General features: G+C 40.7%; 2 protein-coding genes across 2 annotated transcripts; both read left to right on the top strand.

Moving 5' to 3' along the window:
• The first annotated feature begins 520 nt into the window (after window positions 1-520).
• On the top strand, window positions 521-6,224 carry leprotl1 (leptin receptor overlapping transcript like 1). Its single transcript, XM_041048672.1, has 4 exons — window positions 521-630; window positions 1,259-1,334; window positions 2,431-2,617; window positions 2,827-6,224. Exons 1-4 carry the CDS (start codon window positions 615-617, stop codon window positions 2,941-2,943), a joined length of 396 nt encoding a protein of 131 aa, XP_040904606.1. The 5' UTR covers window positions 521-614; the 3' UTR covers window positions 2,944-6,224.
• Window positions 6,225-9,239: 3,015 nt separating this feature from the next.
• Window positions 9,240-17,306, top strand: LOC121188135. The gene is made up of 7 exons (XM_041047710.1): window positions 9,240-9,362; window positions 10,423-10,679; window positions 11,885-11,972; window positions 13,108-13,220; window positions 13,538-13,690; window positions 13,819-13,909; window positions 17,172-17,306. Exons 1-7 carry the CDS (start codon window positions 9,240-9,242, stop codon window positions 17,208-17,210), a joined length of 864 nt encoding a protein of 287 aa, XP_040903644.1. The 3' UTR covers window positions 17,211-17,306.
• The last annotated feature ends 1,087 nt before the right edge of the window (window positions 17,307-18,393 follow it).

Genomic DNA, 18,393 nt, shown 5'->3' with positions numbered 1-18,393 from the left:
ACATTTTCAAAATATGTGTTTTTGTGTTTATCAGTGACGCAGGCAAATGATGCCTTCACTGCCCAATTCAAAAAAACGTCGCAGGCAGCTCCGCTGTGCTGGAGCAGTTAGTAGCACAGGGCAGCCTCAGTGGATCCCATGAAAGCTCAAGGCTCTGACTCTTCAAACTCTAAAACCATGGGCTCGTCTAAGCAACGAACAGAATTCTGACTTTAATCTCAGAATTCTGACTTTTTTCCTCAGAATTCTGACTTTAATCTCAGAATTCTGAAAGTCAGAATTAAAGTCAGAATTCTGAGAAAAAAGTCAGAATTCTGAGATTAAAGTCAGAATTCTGAGAAAAAAGTCAGAATTCTTACACCCCCGAAAAAAATCTTTTTTATTTAAAAAATATTTTTTTAGTGGCCCTAATCCTCTTCCGTAAGATACAAAATAAGTCACCATGACAACTTATTCAATAGGTTGCTTCTGTGTGAAGAGCTCGTTATTCCGATTTTTGTGGTAGAACGTGAAGGCAGCGGGGTTGTTGGTGGACTCGGACTCGGACTGGGAGCCGGGGAGGGGGCACTGTTGTCATTCGCCAGGGCTGTGTGTCTAGCTTTTGTCCAGGAGAAATGGCCGGGATTAAAGGTTAGCATTTTCTACTTTTTGTTTTCTTTAGAAAAGCCTCTGGATTCAGGCCCAGTTCGTGTGTTTAAATATCCCGGAGATAGATGGATGCGTAAATGTCCAGCGAGCTAACGGTAGAAGTAGTTAGCCGCAGGGCCAATACAGTCGTTAGCATGAGCTAGCAGAATAACCTGCACTCATTTGATTAGCTGTTTTATCATCGCAGATAAATTAACGTTAGCCAGTCAACGAGTAACGTTGCTTTATTGAGCCGTGTTTAATGTCATTCTTTTTCAGCGATATAACGTCGTAGTAGTTGCCATTATAGCGCCAACGCTAGCTACATCTTAACTTCAGTCGCTGATTGAGATGCTGTGCTTGTTGCAAGTGGATTAAATTGCTGTTAACAAGCAACCACACGGGCTGTACTGCTTTCAGAGTTTAACACGGAGCCGCAAAAGCGTTGCTTACACTGCTAATGAAGCTGTTTCACGTGAAATCAGTTGATTCATCACATGATAGCCGCAGTAGCCAGGGGCCCTGCTGCTGCGATGAGATTGTTGAGGGTCTGGGGGCCACACGGGAACAGTGTGAGAGGGAGGGTATGCGGCTTTGTCAATGCTGATCCGTCCCCCTGTTTGCCTTGCAGCTCTCATCAGTCTGTCCTTTGGAGGGGCCATTGGTCTCATGTTTCTCATGCTAGGATGTGCCCTCCCAGTGTACGAGTAAGTACCACCATCACACACCATGTGAGCCTGTCAGAGTGTGTGTGTTATATGTGTGTGTGAAGGACACTGCTTACACTTAGCATTAAGCTGTGATGGGTGATCCCATCACAGGTTTACACCTTTAAATACGTGTGAATGCAAGTATGGACAGGGGGACAGTGTACTTACAAAAAATCCTAATAATAATGATATAAAAATGTTAATAGAAGCAGATTATTATCATTATTATTCAAAAAGCCCATTCTTAGTGCATGTGCATCAGAGGCTTCACGTTTCTACGACACAGTGTGTAATGTGCAGAGATTTAAGGTGAGCACAGACAGTTTTGCTCTTTAGCAGAGACCTGTGAAAACAAACTCTGCATATTCATCATTCTGCACAGTGAAGCTCAAACATCACAGTGAAGTAACAGTAAAACCACTTTTTCAACTGTAGAGGGATTGTAGCAAAAATGCATTCAGATAAGTTTTTAAAAAATCTCTAAAAAGAAAAAGCACCAGGAGGTATGAGAAAGAGAGAGAGAGCATATGGACAGAAGGAGAGGAGGGTTAAACCGAAACTGAAGTTTATTTGAATATTATGTAAAATTAAACTCATCACTTACTGATTAATTTGGGCATATTCACAACTAATCTGTCGTTGTTAGAATGATCAAAATCAGCGACAGATGGAGGGTTTGTCTTTCTTTTCTGTTTTATCTAGTTTCACTTTGTGGCTGTCACAGCAGAGAAACACTTAATGGAAGTATGTGGCTGGGAGTGGCAGTAAGGTTTCCACTGCTGATGGGCCGTGGCTCGGTTGTGAAGAGTCGCTGCACAAACGTATTTGAACACAGCTGATTTGTCTATTCAAAGCAGCTGTGACAAGGTTCTTCAGTGCCTACATGTGGGGGACGAGCTCAGGCTCTTGTAATCTAATCTCATTTTCCTCTCAGTTATCAGGATAGTAAATGACAGCCTCAGACCAGCAGAATGTCGGAGAGGAAGCCTGTTAGAAAAGCAATAAGTGATTATTAGTAGAGCCTGACTGATTTTATCAGCCAATATTAGCTCAACATTGATAAAGCTGAATCTGTATAATTTTCTCTTTGCAGCAAATACTGGCCTTTGTTCCTCCTCTTCTTCTACATCCTCTCTCCCATCCCTTACTGCATCTCACGGAGGGTGGTCGACGACACAGACTCGGCCAGTAACGCCTGCAAAGAGCTGGCCATCTTCCTCACGACAGGCATCGTCATTTCAGCCTTCGGCCTGCCCATCGTCTTCGCGAGAGCTGAAGTTGTAAGTTGCAGTAGCTTTGCTCTGTGGTGATGTAAAGCTGTGGTTGACAAAGTATTTAATATACAAGTGTATATTAAGTGTTAATATACAAGTGTAGAGCAGCATGTAGAAGGGACTCTGGAAATTGTTGTTGTTGACACCCTAAGATTTTGGCCTAAATATTCTTAATGAATGAATTATTAATGAGTTATTAATGTGGTGGTTTGCAGATTGCCTGGGGGGCGTGTGCGCTTGTGCTAACGGGTAACGTAGTCATCTTCGGGACCATCCTTGGCTTCTTCCTCGTCTTCGGATCCAACGATGACTTCAGTTGGCAGCAGTGGTAAAACAGCAGAGGGAGGGGGAGACCTTAGTCTGAACTGTTTTTATTAGCATTATTATTATGGTATTACTGTTTGGTTCTCGTTGTTGTTATTTATTTGATGAACGCCCATCAATAGACTCACACCAAACCAGTGCAATACTTTTTTTTTTATTATCGCCTCCATCATATTGAACTGACACTAGTGGGATGGAAAATACTGACTTTCAGTTGGATTTTTCCTCGTTTTAAGTTTTGCTAACTGACTTCTGTGTTTGTGAATTTTCTCCATCTGTGTGTCCACTTTCTTTTTGAGCATTGTGAGCCAAGTGATGGTGAACAACTGCTTGTCTTATCTGTGAAAATATGTTTTTAAAAAAATCCAGTTGAATGTCACAGAGGATTTAATCCGACCAAAAGGACAGGGTCAAAATTGTCAGGCCTCCTTTTTCCAATAAGTTGATAGTCTGAAAATGCTGTGAAGAAGCTTTTTGTAAATGAAGAGCACAGACGGGTGTGCATTTCCAGTGTGTTGAGAGTAAATCAGCAGAAAACTGATGGGAAACCTGCACAGTATGAGCTCAGATTTCACCACCTCTTATGAAAAAGCTCCATTTGCATTTGACATGGACTTATTGGATTGAAACTGTCTCTTTTTCTGTTTTTGTCATACTAAAGGGTATCAGCTCAGCCGATAAGGGGGCAGATTTCTGTCAGCTTTTTGCTATTGTAACACGAAAATCACAAAGCTGTGAATCTTGGCAAACAAGTCTAGAAGATCAGTGTGTGTTTGTGAAAGACCTGAGCTGTTACTGCCACCAACCACATCTTTCAAACCTTTTTTTAAAAGTGTAACTGTGATTTGAATCAGGTGTCTTTCCAGCAATGTGACATTTCTTTGCGTTTCTCATCACACAAAATAAGGAGGTCGTTTTCAAAAGTGTTTGTTTCCTCTCTCAACTTAGAGAAGAGGATCATTCAAACACCGAGACCGCCACTGCGGAGATCAAATTAATCTGACTCAGTGATTTCCCAGGTGCCAACTGGATGCAGGCTGCTTATTCACCGTGTTATTTTGCACCTGATAGTTCTTACCTCATCGTACGTATGGGTTAGCCTCGCTTTGTCAGGTCAAGAAAGCATTAAAAGCCTGTAGTAGCCGCCAGCAAGCGTAGGATTAGTTTGAGGACAGCAGCCAATCTACAAAAAGACCTGGGCTACTTATACACAAGGCCTGGCCAGTCACTAACAGCCCTTAAGCTTTTAAATGTGACTACTTTGTTCTGACTCCTTCAAAGTAAAAGAATCCAGAGACTACGCTTGGTGTTAATTAAGCACATTAGGTCCAGATTTGACGCTCATGCTGTCGTATTTCCTCACACCAGCATTTCCAGGATAAAAACACAAGTTTTGTTTTATGATTTCTTTTAATTTTGAAGTTTTTCTGCATTCTCCGGCCTGTGTGAAGGAACATGTCGGTTTGTGTAATGTGTTGCAGTTCAGGATCAGCCAGCTCTCCTGTTTGCTGTTATGTTTAGCAGTAGCTAAACAAGGAATTAAGCTTCTGCTGCCTCGTTGAAGCACTGGTGTCTTGGAAGGAGAGTTGAGTGTCGAACATTTCCTTTTAGATGTTGATTTTGTCTATTTATATTTTTTATGGATGGCGCTGTTTGAAACCATGCTCTCTGGAAGATAAAATTCATCATTTCTTTTTTCTTGGAGACTGAATATTTAAATCTAAGAATAAAATATTTCAGTCATTTAAGACTGCAACTAATGATTATTTTCATTAACGACTAATATACAGATTGTTCCTTTTTTTGATTAATTGATTAATAATTTAGTCCATAAAACATCAGAAAACAGCCCATTATAATATCTTAGAGCACAATTATCTAATGTCTAGTTTACTCCAAGCAACAGTCCAACCCCCAAAATATTTAATTTACTTTGGTGTAAGACCAAGAAAATCAGCTAATTGTCACATTTTATAAATTGGAGGAATAAAATTTTTGACAATTTCGCTGAAAAATGTCTTAAACGATTAACTACCAAAATAGCTGCACATGAATTTCCTTTTGATCGATTGATTGTTGCATCTCTGTAGTCATTATGTCTTTGTAGGCCTGCCTTCAAGGTACTTTATATCACAAATTTCCATACACATGCATTAAATAATACGTGGTTGAAAGGAATAGTTCAACATTTTGGTAAATGCTGTTTGCATATTTGCTTTCATGCTGAAAAGTAGATGTCTGCACATTAAATACGATAAAGTAGAGCCAGGAGGCGATTAGCCTAGCTTAGCATAAACACACCAACATCTAGCCTGGCTCTGTCTGAAGCTCAGGACGCCTGTCAACACCCCTGAAGTTCACTAATTAACCGCTTGGTGTTGTGTTGTTATGGACGGTGGGTCCAGTGCTGGGACCACGGCTGAGGGCGGTGACCAAATATGAGGTCTGGGTGTTTAGCACCTAGACTTTGCTTTATCTCACTTTCTACAAAATGAGACCTTTAAGAAGGACAAAAAATGGACATCTTACCTTAAACACAAATGTTACAGAATGTCCTGCACAGATTAAAAACTCTTTCAGAAGAGAAAAGCACTGGAAATCTGCAGAGAGAACCCGTGGCTCAGATATGAACTGACAGCTGGGTTTCAGCACCACAAATTGGCTCTAACACTCCACGCTCTGTGATATTTCCTGTGTCGTACCTGACTCTTCCAGAGATCATAACCTCAGTGAAAGGCACTGATTGTATTAAAAGCACCATGGTGATGGCAGCTTTTTAGTTTCTGTTGAAAACATTAAAATAACAAAAAACAAAGCTTAATGTTGAAAACTACTGACATGATTTGTGCATATTATTATATCACCACTTTGCATCTAAAGAAAAAGCTCTTGACAGTAGATTTACTCACTGGTGGTAGTCTGTAAGCTTGTCTGCGGTTGGACAAGCAGGGTAACTCCGTATTGTGTTCCTGAGGCGTGAACGTCCGTATGAATTTTAAACTGAATTAGTGAAAAGTTCTCTGACTTTCTGTTTGTGGTCTGATGTTGACTCCCTGATGTGGCAGAGCCTGGTGTGTACGTGTGGGACGGGTTTTCTCTGTGTTTCTGTTTTACGACAGATGTTACATTTATTTTTTTTTCTCACAGATTTGGGAGGATATTGTATTTATTTATTTTATTGGATGCTTTGTGTCAATGTCCAACACCATTTTCTATCTACAGCTGTTGTGTTAACGAGGCAGAAGTCAGCATGGTGGTTTTCTTTTTTTAAATAAACGCCATTTTTGAACATCCTCTCCTTTGAATGACTACAAATGCATTTGCTTTGCTGGCAAGACTGCATCAGATAGACTGAGGCCCCCTCACTCGTTTTATGAGGCTTCTCAGGAAATAAGCTTAACTGATATCATCTGCACGGCCTACTTAGTTTGCCTTGTTGGTGAGCAGCACTCAGTGCCCTCAGGAGAAACATTACTAGACAGAAAAACAGAGTCAAAACATCTCATTGTGTGGAGTAGGAAGACAGCATTTTAAAGAATCTGAGGTCTTTTGTTGAAAGGAAGTCAGCTTTATGTGAGTGAACTGACACTACAGTTTAATGTGATGTTTTAATCTAATTCATAATCAAACCTTTAAAATCCTTCAGACTTTAATTACATTAAACCTTGTTTTTTTTTTTTTTTTTTTTAGATCTATTCATGGATGGCATTTTGTGCCAGTACTCACTCCTGTTAGTGCCTTTTAAAATCTGACTTCATTTCATCAAAATAAATTCCACAACTTCACTTACTCGCATCTGAATTTCATCCTTGTAAAGGTTAGAAAAGAAGATTGTCATTTAAATTACACATTTGTCGAAACTGTACAAAGGAAGGTGATAAACGAACAGGAGTTTATTAGGAATACCTTTGTTTGTCTCCCTCTGCTGGCAGGAAGTGTGATAGCAGGTTCATCAGCAGCTGCACAGAAAGTGAGATCCACAGCTGATTTACAGACTCCAACACCTTTCTTTGGCTTGACACTTTTGAGATCTGTAAATAAAGTTTGAGAAGAGAAAATAAAGAGTCATGTGAGAGAACTTGGTCCTCTTTATAGACACATTTGTCACCAACACTGACATAGTATAATTGTATAATTTTAAAATGAACAGCTCCTGCCTTCAGTGTGCCCTCTTCTTCAACAAAACCTTTATCTGGTATTTATTATCTCTTAACATTAACTGTAGTGCTTTATAGGCTTTATAATGCAAGTGCACTGCTTTTCAGTGAATTTATTGCTGTATCTCATGAGAAATGAGCAAAAATGAAAGTTTTCTGCAAACACTTTCAGACTGCATTCTAACACAACTCATAAATAAAACACAAAGTACTATTACAGTACGTCAGTGGTATTTTCCTCTATAAAATGTCTCATGCAATCCTATATAGGAAAAAGTTATAACCTGAGGCCGCTGCTATGAAGCCGCCTGCCTGCCAGACACAACATGCCCGACTTGCTTCAGCTCTCGCTGCCCTGGGGAGAATTTTAACACAGAATTTGCATATAACGTCAGATCAGTCCTCCAATGAGTTCATGAAACAAGTCCTAATTTTCCTGTTTATTCAAACAGATGGCAACAAAATGCATCAGGCCTGAACTCACACACCAGCAACACACTTCCCTCCTCTGTGTTGTGAAAACAGCAGCTTGGATTAATGCTTAAACTTGTCCTCTGAAGGTGCGCTCCAGGGACAAGTCTTCTTTAAGACAGACGAGAGTTAAATATTGCAGGAAATCTATGTGTCTTATCTCACCATGTGGGACACACTCGCCCTAACCTGAGGCGGAAGAGGTTTTAGAAAGGAGAGAGCAGTTCAGAGACAGATGAGCATGAGGAGGTTTTTCAGAGCACACCGGGACGAGGACTACAGTCAGATCCAGTATCTGACGGCCAAGTGCACCCGCCTGGCTCATGACAAAGGTAAGTCATGGAGGGCAAGACTAAACAAACAGCTAAAACTAATGCAGTCTAGTTTATGGTGCTGTTGATTTGTTTTGCGTTATACTGACATGGTGAGTACCACAAACTCTCTGGACAACACAATTAATTCAACAGCGCAAACGATTCCCTCCAAAATGATCAGGAAGCTGAATCAATTAGACTGCATTAGTTTTAGCTAGGTGTACCTAATAAACTGCCAACTGTGCGTATGTCCCCTCCTGTCTCCTCCTGTCTCCTGCATATTAGTTGCACTTGAGGCACTAATAATTAACTTAGCTTAATGTTTACTCAGGAAAAGCCCAGGACTCAGTTACACTTTCATAATGACTGATGATTGTCCAAAGTGACAAGGCGACAAAAGACGCTCATGCTTTGTGCTTATGTAGTAAGATTAAAGTGTTGTTAGTACCTGTGAACTTCCTCTACAAATGGTCAGAGGTAAATAGTAAACTTGACTCGGTTCAAAGGTCGTGGCCTGAAGGTGAAAACTGTCCTAATTCATGGGAAAACTGTGTCTGGTTGTATTTACTGCTTTAACAGTCAATGTGTAAGCAGCATTTTTCTGCTGTAGCTGCTCAAAGTCGAGTTGGTTTGAACTACTTAATATACGGGTAGCTAGTTCAGTTCAGTGGTTCCCAACCTAGAGGTCACGGCCCCCCAGAGTTGTTCTTAGACACAAATCTGTTTTCAGATTGATCTCCATTTGTGATTTGGTGTGGTGCATCAGTGTGATTATTTATGTGAAACTGTCAGGTAAAAAAAAAAAAAATTCTAAAAGTTTAAATGGTAGACAATGTGTTTTGTTCATACCTGCCTGATTTGCAAAAGGCGTGATTCAGCTACCACATTCTGCAATCGCACTTTTTTTTTTTAAGCCGAAGCTGAAACAGTTATGAAACAGAATTCCTCTCAGGCGATATCAGAGACAGATCAGTCCTCAGGAGAAACATCTGTCATGGATATTTTATCTGATGCTGAGGGAAGAAGAATCTGCCACAAGATTTAACTTCTACTTCTTTGCACAACAACCTAATTGAGTGTGGTGAGCTCTGGTTTAGCGTCCTACCTGACTCTGGTTTGATGCTTTGCGTGGCTGCAGCAGTGCTCGACAGGGAGGTTCTGGTGTCCAGAGAGAGAGAGAGGAAGCTGCAGAATGACCTGGAAGTTGTGACCGCCCGACTCCTCCAGCAGGAGCAGATGAACATGGAGCTGAGGATGAAACAGGACCAGTTCATTAGCAGGATCCACCAGCAACAGGTGAGCTGTCAGAGGCGAGTGATTTTGTGTCTCTTCATGGTTCTTTTGTGTCTCTTTGTGGTCATTATGCTGTCACTTCAAACAGAGGCTCTGGCCCAAGCGCCTCATGATCCCTTGGGCCCCTGGGCGCCAGGCCTACGCTCTCCCTCCGTGGCTCTCAAGCAGTATCACCGCTGCCTGGCACACCAGGTTGCACGAGCACTGCAGTCCTGTCTGTAATGGTCCTGTGATTTTTGAAAAGACTGTATTTTACTTTAATTGATATCAAAACAATTCCCAAAACAACATTCAGCTCTGTTTCGACCACAAACGCTGGTGCAGCAATTAGACTCTTGTTAGGAAATACTTACCTAAAGACCGATGTCTACCCAATTCAGAGTGATTTTTAAAATTTGTGTCATTCAACCTTGTGGTGTTTAACCTCATTAGAGTCCCATAATTTGAATGCAAATAGCCATGACCATACCAATGGGCCACCTATCCTATAATTACTGCAATTACACTGCAATTGGGCTACTAGTAAGTGCCAGTGTTAACATACGGTAAATGCAGAGGTTTTGGCAGCAGTTACCAGCCTTTTGGGTTTTTGGCTGCTCAACACAGGTTGCATAGGTGTGAGCTATGAGCTGTGAGCGCTTTAACTAAAGAGTGGATGGTTTTGCTTTCTCACACTTTCATCTGAATGCTTTTCAGAGGCCTGGATCCAGTATTTCACAGGACAAAACAAAGATGAGAAAAACGAGGAGAAAAAAAATCAGAACATTTTTATATGGCAGAAAAATGTCGGGAACCCCTTTATTATGGGACTCTAGGAGGATTTTCAGCTCTTCAAGAAACTTTGATGGTATTTGTGAGTGGGACTCACTCACTTTCCCCACACAGATTTGATATAACTTCAGGTTTGGGCTTGCCACAGACTCTTTGACCTGCATGTATAGGTGTGCTTGATATCCATTATGCAGTCTGCACAAGATAATAATGCTACGATCAGGACACATCCAGGGAGATTTGAAAAGGGCAGGGAATAAAGACAATAAGAAGGGATGCATACTATAAAATATGTGATGGAAACAGTGCAAGCATAAAGTCATAATAAAAACAGAATGATATAAGCCATAAAATAGGGTATGTTTATATGAGAATATTCTGCAGAAGGAATGTATATTAATAGGAATTACTTAAATAAACGTACTTAACACTGTGCATGTACGTAGATGAGGATCTGTGTGTCCATGTGTCTCTCCTGCAGGACGTGGTGGACTTGCTGCAACAGCGTGTGGTCCTGCTGGTGCAGGAGAGCTCCCGGGACGCGGAGCTGCTGCGGCAGGTCGGCTCAGAGCTGCTGTGCCTGCAGAGCTCTGAGGTGAAGCTGGAGGGCCTGGTGGAGGAGCTGCACGCTGAGGCACAGCACAGAGCTGGGGTGGCAGAGAGACTCCAGGCAGAGCTTCACACTGAGGCCCAGCGCAGGGCTGAACTGACAGAGAGTCTCCAGGCGGATCTGCGCAGGTAGGCCCACAGCAGCTGCAATCTCATCTGCAATTAAGGAATTTAAAGAATAAGTTTATTTTAAATTGTAGTACAGATCATATTCTGAAAAATAACAACAATTTGGGTGAAATGTGTATTAAACATTTAGAATATTTACATTTGATAGAGTAGTGCAGCCATTAAAAGCCTTTTAGAAAAATATTAGAGCTGGAACAGGGTGATACAACTTTGACAGTATGAAAAATAAAAGAAACAACAGAGAAAAGGAAAGGGTTTTCACCTTATACTCGTGGGTGTTTGATCTCATATTCACAGTTGATCTAAACTGTGGTGTTTGCAGACTGGAAACTGCGTCTCAGCAGAGAAGAGGCTGTGAAGGAATTCCTGAAAAAAAAAAAGATTGTGGAAACTTGTCACTCTCCATGTTGTTCTTAGCTATGCCGAACTGTTGCTGGGTAGATCCGAACACATTCCTCCATGTTTCACCCAGCTGTTAAAACTGAACAAAATGTAAAAATGAACAATAATATTGACGAAAAGACCACGGACTAAGAAAAGAAACTTTCACATTAATAAAAAACACTATAGTTTGATTTCCATCTACAGCAAACAGGAGCCAAGTGAAGCTGCTCTGCAAACCCACAGCTTCAGCTCACAGTGTTCAAGACTGAATAAAAACATCAAGTTTGATTAAAAGTCAGCAGAAATGCTGTCGTCCTCAGTCTGACTTTAGAAAGTTGGCTTAATGTCAGAATATGTTATCACATTATGATTCAAGGATACAGCAGCCAACCAGGGAGAAGATGAAAGAAGAGACTGACGTAAAAAAGCATTTAAACGAACATGAAGCTACACCTCATTTGCTTGTCTGTGAGGGCTGAAAATAGAAATCCAGACTAACAGATACATCTGTGGAAGAAACAGCCGTAAAAACACTGAAAATAAGAAACAATTTTTTGGTTTGGTTATGAATCTGTTGTCAAATGGTATTAGCACATGAGTTTTTTATTGTGTGTATTATTGTAAGTACTCATATGGATGGAGTTTCCGTGTGAGCCACACTTCTAAAATGTACAAATCAGTATATAAAGTCAACTGAAGGCAAATTTAAATTAGTTTTGCATGTAAAGCAACTTATAAACCCTATGACGACAACTCCATCCATATGTTAAAGGCATGCACAGATAAGATAGATAAGATCTTTGTGTATCTGTCCCCAACAGTAAGACACAGGAGTTGGAGGAGCTACAAGACATCAACAAAATTCTGACAGAGGAGATGAAGGATTTAAGCCGAGCTCATCAGAAGGAGGTGAGGGAACCAAGAACCAGAGGAACGACCCAGAAAACGCGCTGGGCAGGACAAACTAAATTTCTGTACTGTACTTATTTCTGCAATCTTTCAATCTGCAGTGAACTGATACGGACTGATAACAAATACACACACTGATAAAAGCACAACAGAAGATGAAAACAATGTCTGCTCATGCTCATGGTTGCAGTGTCACTTTTGTCCAGCAGATGTCAGGATCAGACACTTTGTTCAGCTTGTCCACTGTGTCTTTTCTCTTTGCTCTTTTCTGCGTGAGCATAAATAGATAAGTAATGGAGTTTTAATGGTTTTACAGTGAATGTGGAGTATTTTTCTTAGTCAGTCGTGCAGCCAACTCAGATACATAAATAATGCAGCACAACATCAGCCTGCTGCCAGCTCCTCCAATCAGAAGTAATGGATTAACACTGTTCGTGCTCTCTCAGGCTACTTCTGGTCACTGTGGCAGCGTGCCAGTTAAAAACAGTGAATAACAGCCCAGTGCTGGACTTGGAATAATTAATTTCATGAAACATAAAACCTCAAGGTTCAAATTTACATAGTGTAGCCAAATATTAAACACTACAACCATCCCAGAGAGCACACTAATTCAGATTTTACTGGCATTAGGTTTGAATTAGTGTGTGTTGGGTCTGGGCATTACTGAGACATTCCTCCGCACTGTCAAGAGTTTTCTTTTCTTTTTTTTTTTCATTTACACTTGGCTTCAAAGACTCTCTCTCCCTTACTGGCCTCTGCTTCAACCAGTCCATCAAACAGCAAACAATCCAGGTCTACAATTATCTTTCCTTTGAGAGCTGCACAAATCCAAGAGAACAAAACAACAGACCGCCATGTCAGTGAAAAACTTAATGAGAACATTTATTTGTGGTGGATCAAGCCTGTGAATTATTATGAAAGTCCTGGGAGTCGGAGATTAAGTGCAACTCTACTGCATTTGCTCATCTTTCCAGATGACAGCAGTGAGTGCAAGAGTCATTTTTCTGATGTGTATTAAAGCCCGGGCAGACATGCACACCACAAATGCCCTTTTTATTTCCTGCTCTCTTGTTGTCTTGATCACATCCTGGTTTAAGAACGAAATAAAGCGATGTTGTTTTGCTTTTTTTTTAAGGTCAGGGAACTGCAGAAGGAGAATGAAGGAAGTCTGAGGAAACTGCAGGAGACTGCAGAGCAGTTTGAGTGGTTATGTCAGCAACAGCGCTTCTGGATGTGTTGTGTTAAGAGGTGGGTATTTTCACACTCATTACCTGATCAGAGCACATTAAAAGCCTCTTTCTCAATCAGCCCCTTACTGTGAAAGATGGTGTCCTACCTGAACACACTATGAATACCTTTAATTATTAACCTCTACATGTGTTTTTCTGGAAACTCATGCCCCAATTAGACTTTAACTTTAATTGTTGATTAGTTAAGACACAAGTACAAACTGAGCTTTTAAGGGCTAATACCTGCCAAGGTTAAAATCTATATTATTGTGTGAACCTTTTTTAGTGACTCAGCCAGTCACTGCTTTGTGCATTAACAGATTAACATTTCTGCAGATTCAAAGACTGTCTAATGGAGGAGAGAGAAGCTCTGCTGCAGCAGGTTGGCATGTTGGAAAAGAAAGTTGATAAACTGAAGAGGAGCTCACATGATGACAGTCCCACACAGACCCTCCACTTCCCCCTACAGGACACTGAGGGCTGTGACAGGTAAGAAATAATGAACAATAATTTTTGTGAATTCAAACTATTTTTTTTTTTAAAAAACAATCCTGCAGACAGTACAACATGAATCTACACAGTGTGTACAACATCTTTAATCTGCCTTTCCTCTGAAGCAGTATAACATCGTGGGATGCAGATTCAGTAGCTGACTTGGCATCTCAGGTGGAGAAGTCAAACTTGTTGTATGAGGAGCTCTTTAACCAGGTATCAAATTTAATTTTTTCTATCCAACAGTTTCTTAATGGTCATTTGCTCGACCCTGAAGTGCACATGAACCCTGAAAAGTAGAGTGTGTGTTCAAAGAATCTTCTCAGTGCAGTCTTAAGGTTAATCCAAATGTCTCTACATATCAGAGTTCAACGGCTCAGTCTTTTAAAATATTTGGGTGGGAGGCACGTGCAAACCTCAGGGGAGAAATATTCATTAGGAAGGGTTAATATTCATTTTATGAATATTAAGTTTGCCAATCCTCAGGGGAGCTGCTTTCTTGATTTTATCCATAAAATGTCAAAAATGCCTGTCTCAAAGAGATGTATTCAAACTGATTATTTTACTGTTGGTATTTTTTGCTGGAAAAATTATTCAAAATATAAATCAAAAGTTGCTGATCTACTAATGGACCAATCAAATATTTGTTGCAGCCCTAATGTGAAGGCTCTTAAAAGAAACCTGCAGGAAAATCCAAATGCTCGTTGGCTCCCTCTGAAGTTTAACAGGACCCTTGCAGAAACCTGTGTTTTAAGAGTGACCACGTCTGTAGTAAAACTTTTCTGGATTAGAGACAAGGACTGAACTCAGGATTGAAATAGAAGACATCCAAAAAACAGAGCTAATATTCATCTGGGCGCGACTGCCAGTCCCTACAGGAGTTGATATACAGCCAGAACTCTGAAACTTCATGGGTACTGGAGTCTCATCACTGTTTTTGTCTTTTGAAGGTTCCTTGAATGCAGTGCTTTATGCAATCAATGGTTAACCACAGAATGTTTAGTAAAGAACCCTTTAAAAACTTCTCAGTAAGTTTCTGACACAGGAGTGTCTGTTCCAAGAAACAGTCCTGGCCTTTGTTGGTCAAAGTCGTATGCTTTATATGCTCATCCCTCCAAAATGACTTTCTTAATGAGACTCTTTGCAGAGGTGGAGGAATGTCACATAAATTGCTGCTGATCATAAACATAGGTGGGGCCCTTAGTTGAATGCTGCTTGTTGGGAAAACTGAAATTCGGGTCATTTTTAGCTGTTTGAACAAGCAACCAAAACAGTTGTTTCTCTGGTGAGGACGGCCTCAGGGCTTTTTTCACTTATCAGATAACTGGTACATATTGACTACAGTTGTCTTCACTTCTTTTTGTTTTAAAATCTCTGGATCAGAGACAACTGCAGCTCTCAGGGGTGAAATATTAGCTAACCAAAACACAGAGCTAATATTCATTGGGGCACAGCTGCCAGCTCACTGTGGGCTTTCTTTGGTGCCAGGATTGTCAAAACTCTGATCCTTCATGGGTACTGAAGTCTCATCAGTGTTTTTATTTTGTCTGTCTGCTGTATATTTTAACAAGGACATGCAACTCTATACGGCGTTCAGCAGTATTGTATTCAGAGGAGCGTGAATGATTGGGTGTGCCGCTGGAAGAAGTTGCAGTATCGTCAAACGGCCACAAGAGGGCACAGGGTAAAAACCTTAATTAGGCTCATTATTCGTAGTTTTAAGGCAGAGGCAAAGTTTTGCACAGATATTCATGGTTCCCAGAGGATGTTTGATTAAATAACAACAAAACTAAAGAAGTATCCATCAGCCTTAGCTGTATTTTGTGTTTCGGGATTACTAAACAAACATCAGCTTGTCACTACATGGGTTCCCCTCCACCTGTTTTTATGTGCAAAAAAAATGTATTTTTGCGAATAAAGATCATCTGCCTTTAAAGTAACCAGTTCAGTCTCAAAATCTTTGGGCCAGAGACAAGTGCAATTCTCAGGGGTGAAATTAGAATTCAAAACACAGAGATATTCATCTGAGGATGACTGCCAGCCCCCTGTGGACTTGTAGGGCTGCCAGAACATTCATAAAACTGATACTTCATGGCCACTGGAGTCTAATCAGCATTTTATTTTTTTTTCTGTCTGTCTGCTTTAAAAAGTTAGAGGGCTTTGAAGAACTTTTGATTGCAAGGCCATTTTGCAATCAAACGGGAACCCCACAATGTTCCACAAAAAGCTCCTTCAGGAAGCATTCACAAATCCTGACAGGACCTCAAACGCTTCAACCTACTGGAGGATTTTTATAGTGAAGAACCCAAAAGGTGTTTTGCTGGCTTCTTTGGGATTTTTAAAAGCTCCCACATCTTCAGACTGACAAGTTCAGTGTTTTTAAAATCTGTGGATAAGACAGAGCCTGACAGAGAGGACATAAGACTAATACTCATGTGCGGATGACTGCCAGTCCCCAGTGGGGCTGTCGTGCTGCCAGAGCCTTCAGAGATCTCTGATACTTTCTGTGCACCGGAGTCACATCAGGTCTTTTCTCTGTCTGTTTGCCTGTCTGTTGGCGGCACATGGCTTGCTCCCAAACCGTTAGCGTCCTCTTCCAAAGCAGCAGAGAGATGACTAATAATGACTGGAGGGAGGTTGATTGCCAATAGCCTCTGTGCTTCATTCCCCTCACCTCTCACGGGCTCTGCAGTGCATTTCTTGGGATAATTATTCTGATTGAGTGCAGATGATACAGGGAGGTTTTTTTTTTTTTTTTTAGTCCCTGCAGAGTTGAGAGAGGGAGGAAATTTAGCTGGAGGAGCAGGGACTGCCGGAGACATAAAGGAAACAACCCTGATAAAACACATTACTAGCTCTGACATGATTTATATAAACGGCAGACCCACAGTGTGTAGACATCAGATTTGTTCTTAGATGACACAAAGATGGAAAGAAAACTGTTGCCTAAACAGACAATATTCTAAACATAAAAACTGTATGTCAGGGATCATGGTTTTGGTTTCTGGTTTATATTGTAATATACTTGTCTAGCGCCACATCGAAGGGTGGAAGCAATGCACCTGGTGTATAAACAACAATGGTTGATTGAAACTGAAATACATGCATGTGAGACTTACTGAACCAAACTAGACAACATACATCATTTGCAACTGAGAGAAGTGTTTTCTATCGACAGGACGATTGTTTGTTCTACTGAATGGCCACCACTGACTTGCAGGACAGAGGAAATCATGCGTCCTGCCTGCGGCTGTTGGAGACTGTGATATGAACTGACCTCAACATGTGACCTAAATGTCCAAAAAATCCTAAATTCAGCCAAATTTCATCATAGATATCTTGACATGTTTTGACCTTCTGTTTCTTACTGGGACATTTTTCCTGAAGCCAATTTCCCACTCTGGGTTTCCTTCGTGCACATACTTCATGTTTATTGTCTTTGGTCATCTTCACTTACAGTTTATTTTTCTACCCTCAGGCAGGGAGTCCTATCAACGGACACCAAAAACCTCCTTGAGGACAGAAGCCTGGAGCCTGGACTCATCTTTGCTTTCTCTTCCCACCTTCTCCAAACCAGAAGATAATGACTAGATGTTTGTGTGTGTGGTTAGCTACGTGGAATACTTCCCAGTCATTGTGTAAAACCAAACAATCTTAGAAAAACATACCTGTGAAACCATACATTCACTGTTTGTCTTCCATGATTGTTCACCTGTCTTGAAAAGAATCTGCTTTGTGATATATGACTGAATTAAACACAATGCTCTGTGCTCCTGTCCTCCTTTTGTCTGCACATCACATGTGCTTAAAGTTGTCTGGTCACATTTTGCTGTAATTGTCCATTATTCAGACCTTGTAATCAACACCACTAACAAGAGCAAAAGCACCTGAGAATGTTTTTTGTTGTTTTGCCAGTGAATCCTCACAGGGGAACCGGCAGCTGGTGCACAGAGGAAACAACAGACGTGTTGCTTTGACCGAAATGAAGCTCTACTGATTGTTCCCCTGTTGAGTTTGCAACATGTCGACTGTAAAGATCAGAACATTTCACTTTTCACTTGGCTTTTCCTTGTCAGCAGGAATCTAAAACGCATGTGAGGTTCACGCTAATGATGACGATTCAGGAGCTTCATCGCATGTGAACCATGTGATGGACACATGGCGTAAAGGCAAAAACTGTTTACAGACAATGCAAATGTTTGGGCCAAGCTGTTTGAGGCATGCATTCTGTCACACTACTAATACATATTGTGGTTTCATTTACAGGGATGTGCCTAAAAAAATTTTAAAAATTATTATTAAAAAAGTACAAATATAGAATCCTAATTGCAGCTGAACTGAATCGGATTAAATCAGCTTTTAATCACAGTGAATCGCATAGTTACAGATTTATCTGTGTATTTTATATCAGATGGTGGATTGTTTGTCTAGAAAGATATTTAATCATCAGAGAAAGAGAAAAGAAAAAAGATCAGTGTCAGTGTGTTTGTATTGCATTCCTTCCCTTTTGGCAACTCAAGCACAATAAGTGTTCTTATGGTTATGTTATGTAAGTCACACTTCTTTATAGAGGTTAGGAAAAGATTGTGGTTTTCGTTAAAGTCAACACCGAGCTGAAGGATGAGACGCTGGGATTTTTTTTCAATATTTAACCGGAGTTTTAGTGGCCTGAACCTAATAACCTGTGGTATGCGGGAAGC

Source organism: Toxotes jaculatrix, chromosome 10, assembly GCF_017976425.1.
Source record: "Toxotes jaculatrix isolate fToxJac2 chromosome 10, fToxJac2.pri, whole genome shotgun sequence".
Taxonomy (NCBI): domain Eukaryota; kingdom Metazoa; phylum Chordata; class Actinopteri; family Toxotidae; genus Toxotes; species Toxotes jaculatrix.
This window is presented reverse-complemented; position numbering and strand designations above follow the sequence as displayed.

Coding starts and splice junctions, on each gene's coding strand:
- leprotl1 (XM_041048672.1), top strand. Junction 1,335..2,430: donor TGTGCCCTCCCAGTGTACGA/GTAAGTACCACC, acceptor TTCTCTTTGCAG/CAAATACTGGCCTTTGTTCC. Junction 2,618..2,826: donor TCTTCGCGAGAGCTGAAGTT/GTAAGTTGCAGT, acceptor GGTGGTTTGCAG/ATTGCCTGGGGGGCGTGTGC.
- LOC121188135 (XM_041047710.1), top strand. CDS start 9,240: ATGCTGTCACTTCAAACAGAGGCTCTGGCCCAAGCGCCTCATGATCCC. Junction 13,691..13,818: donor GACACTGAGGGCTGTGACAG/GTAAGAAATAAT, acceptor TTTCCTCTGAAG/CAGTATAACATCGTGGGATG. Junction 13,910..17,171: donor ATGAGGAGCTCTTTAACCAG/GTATCAAATTTA, acceptor TTCTACCCTCAG/GCAGGGAGTCCTATCAACGG.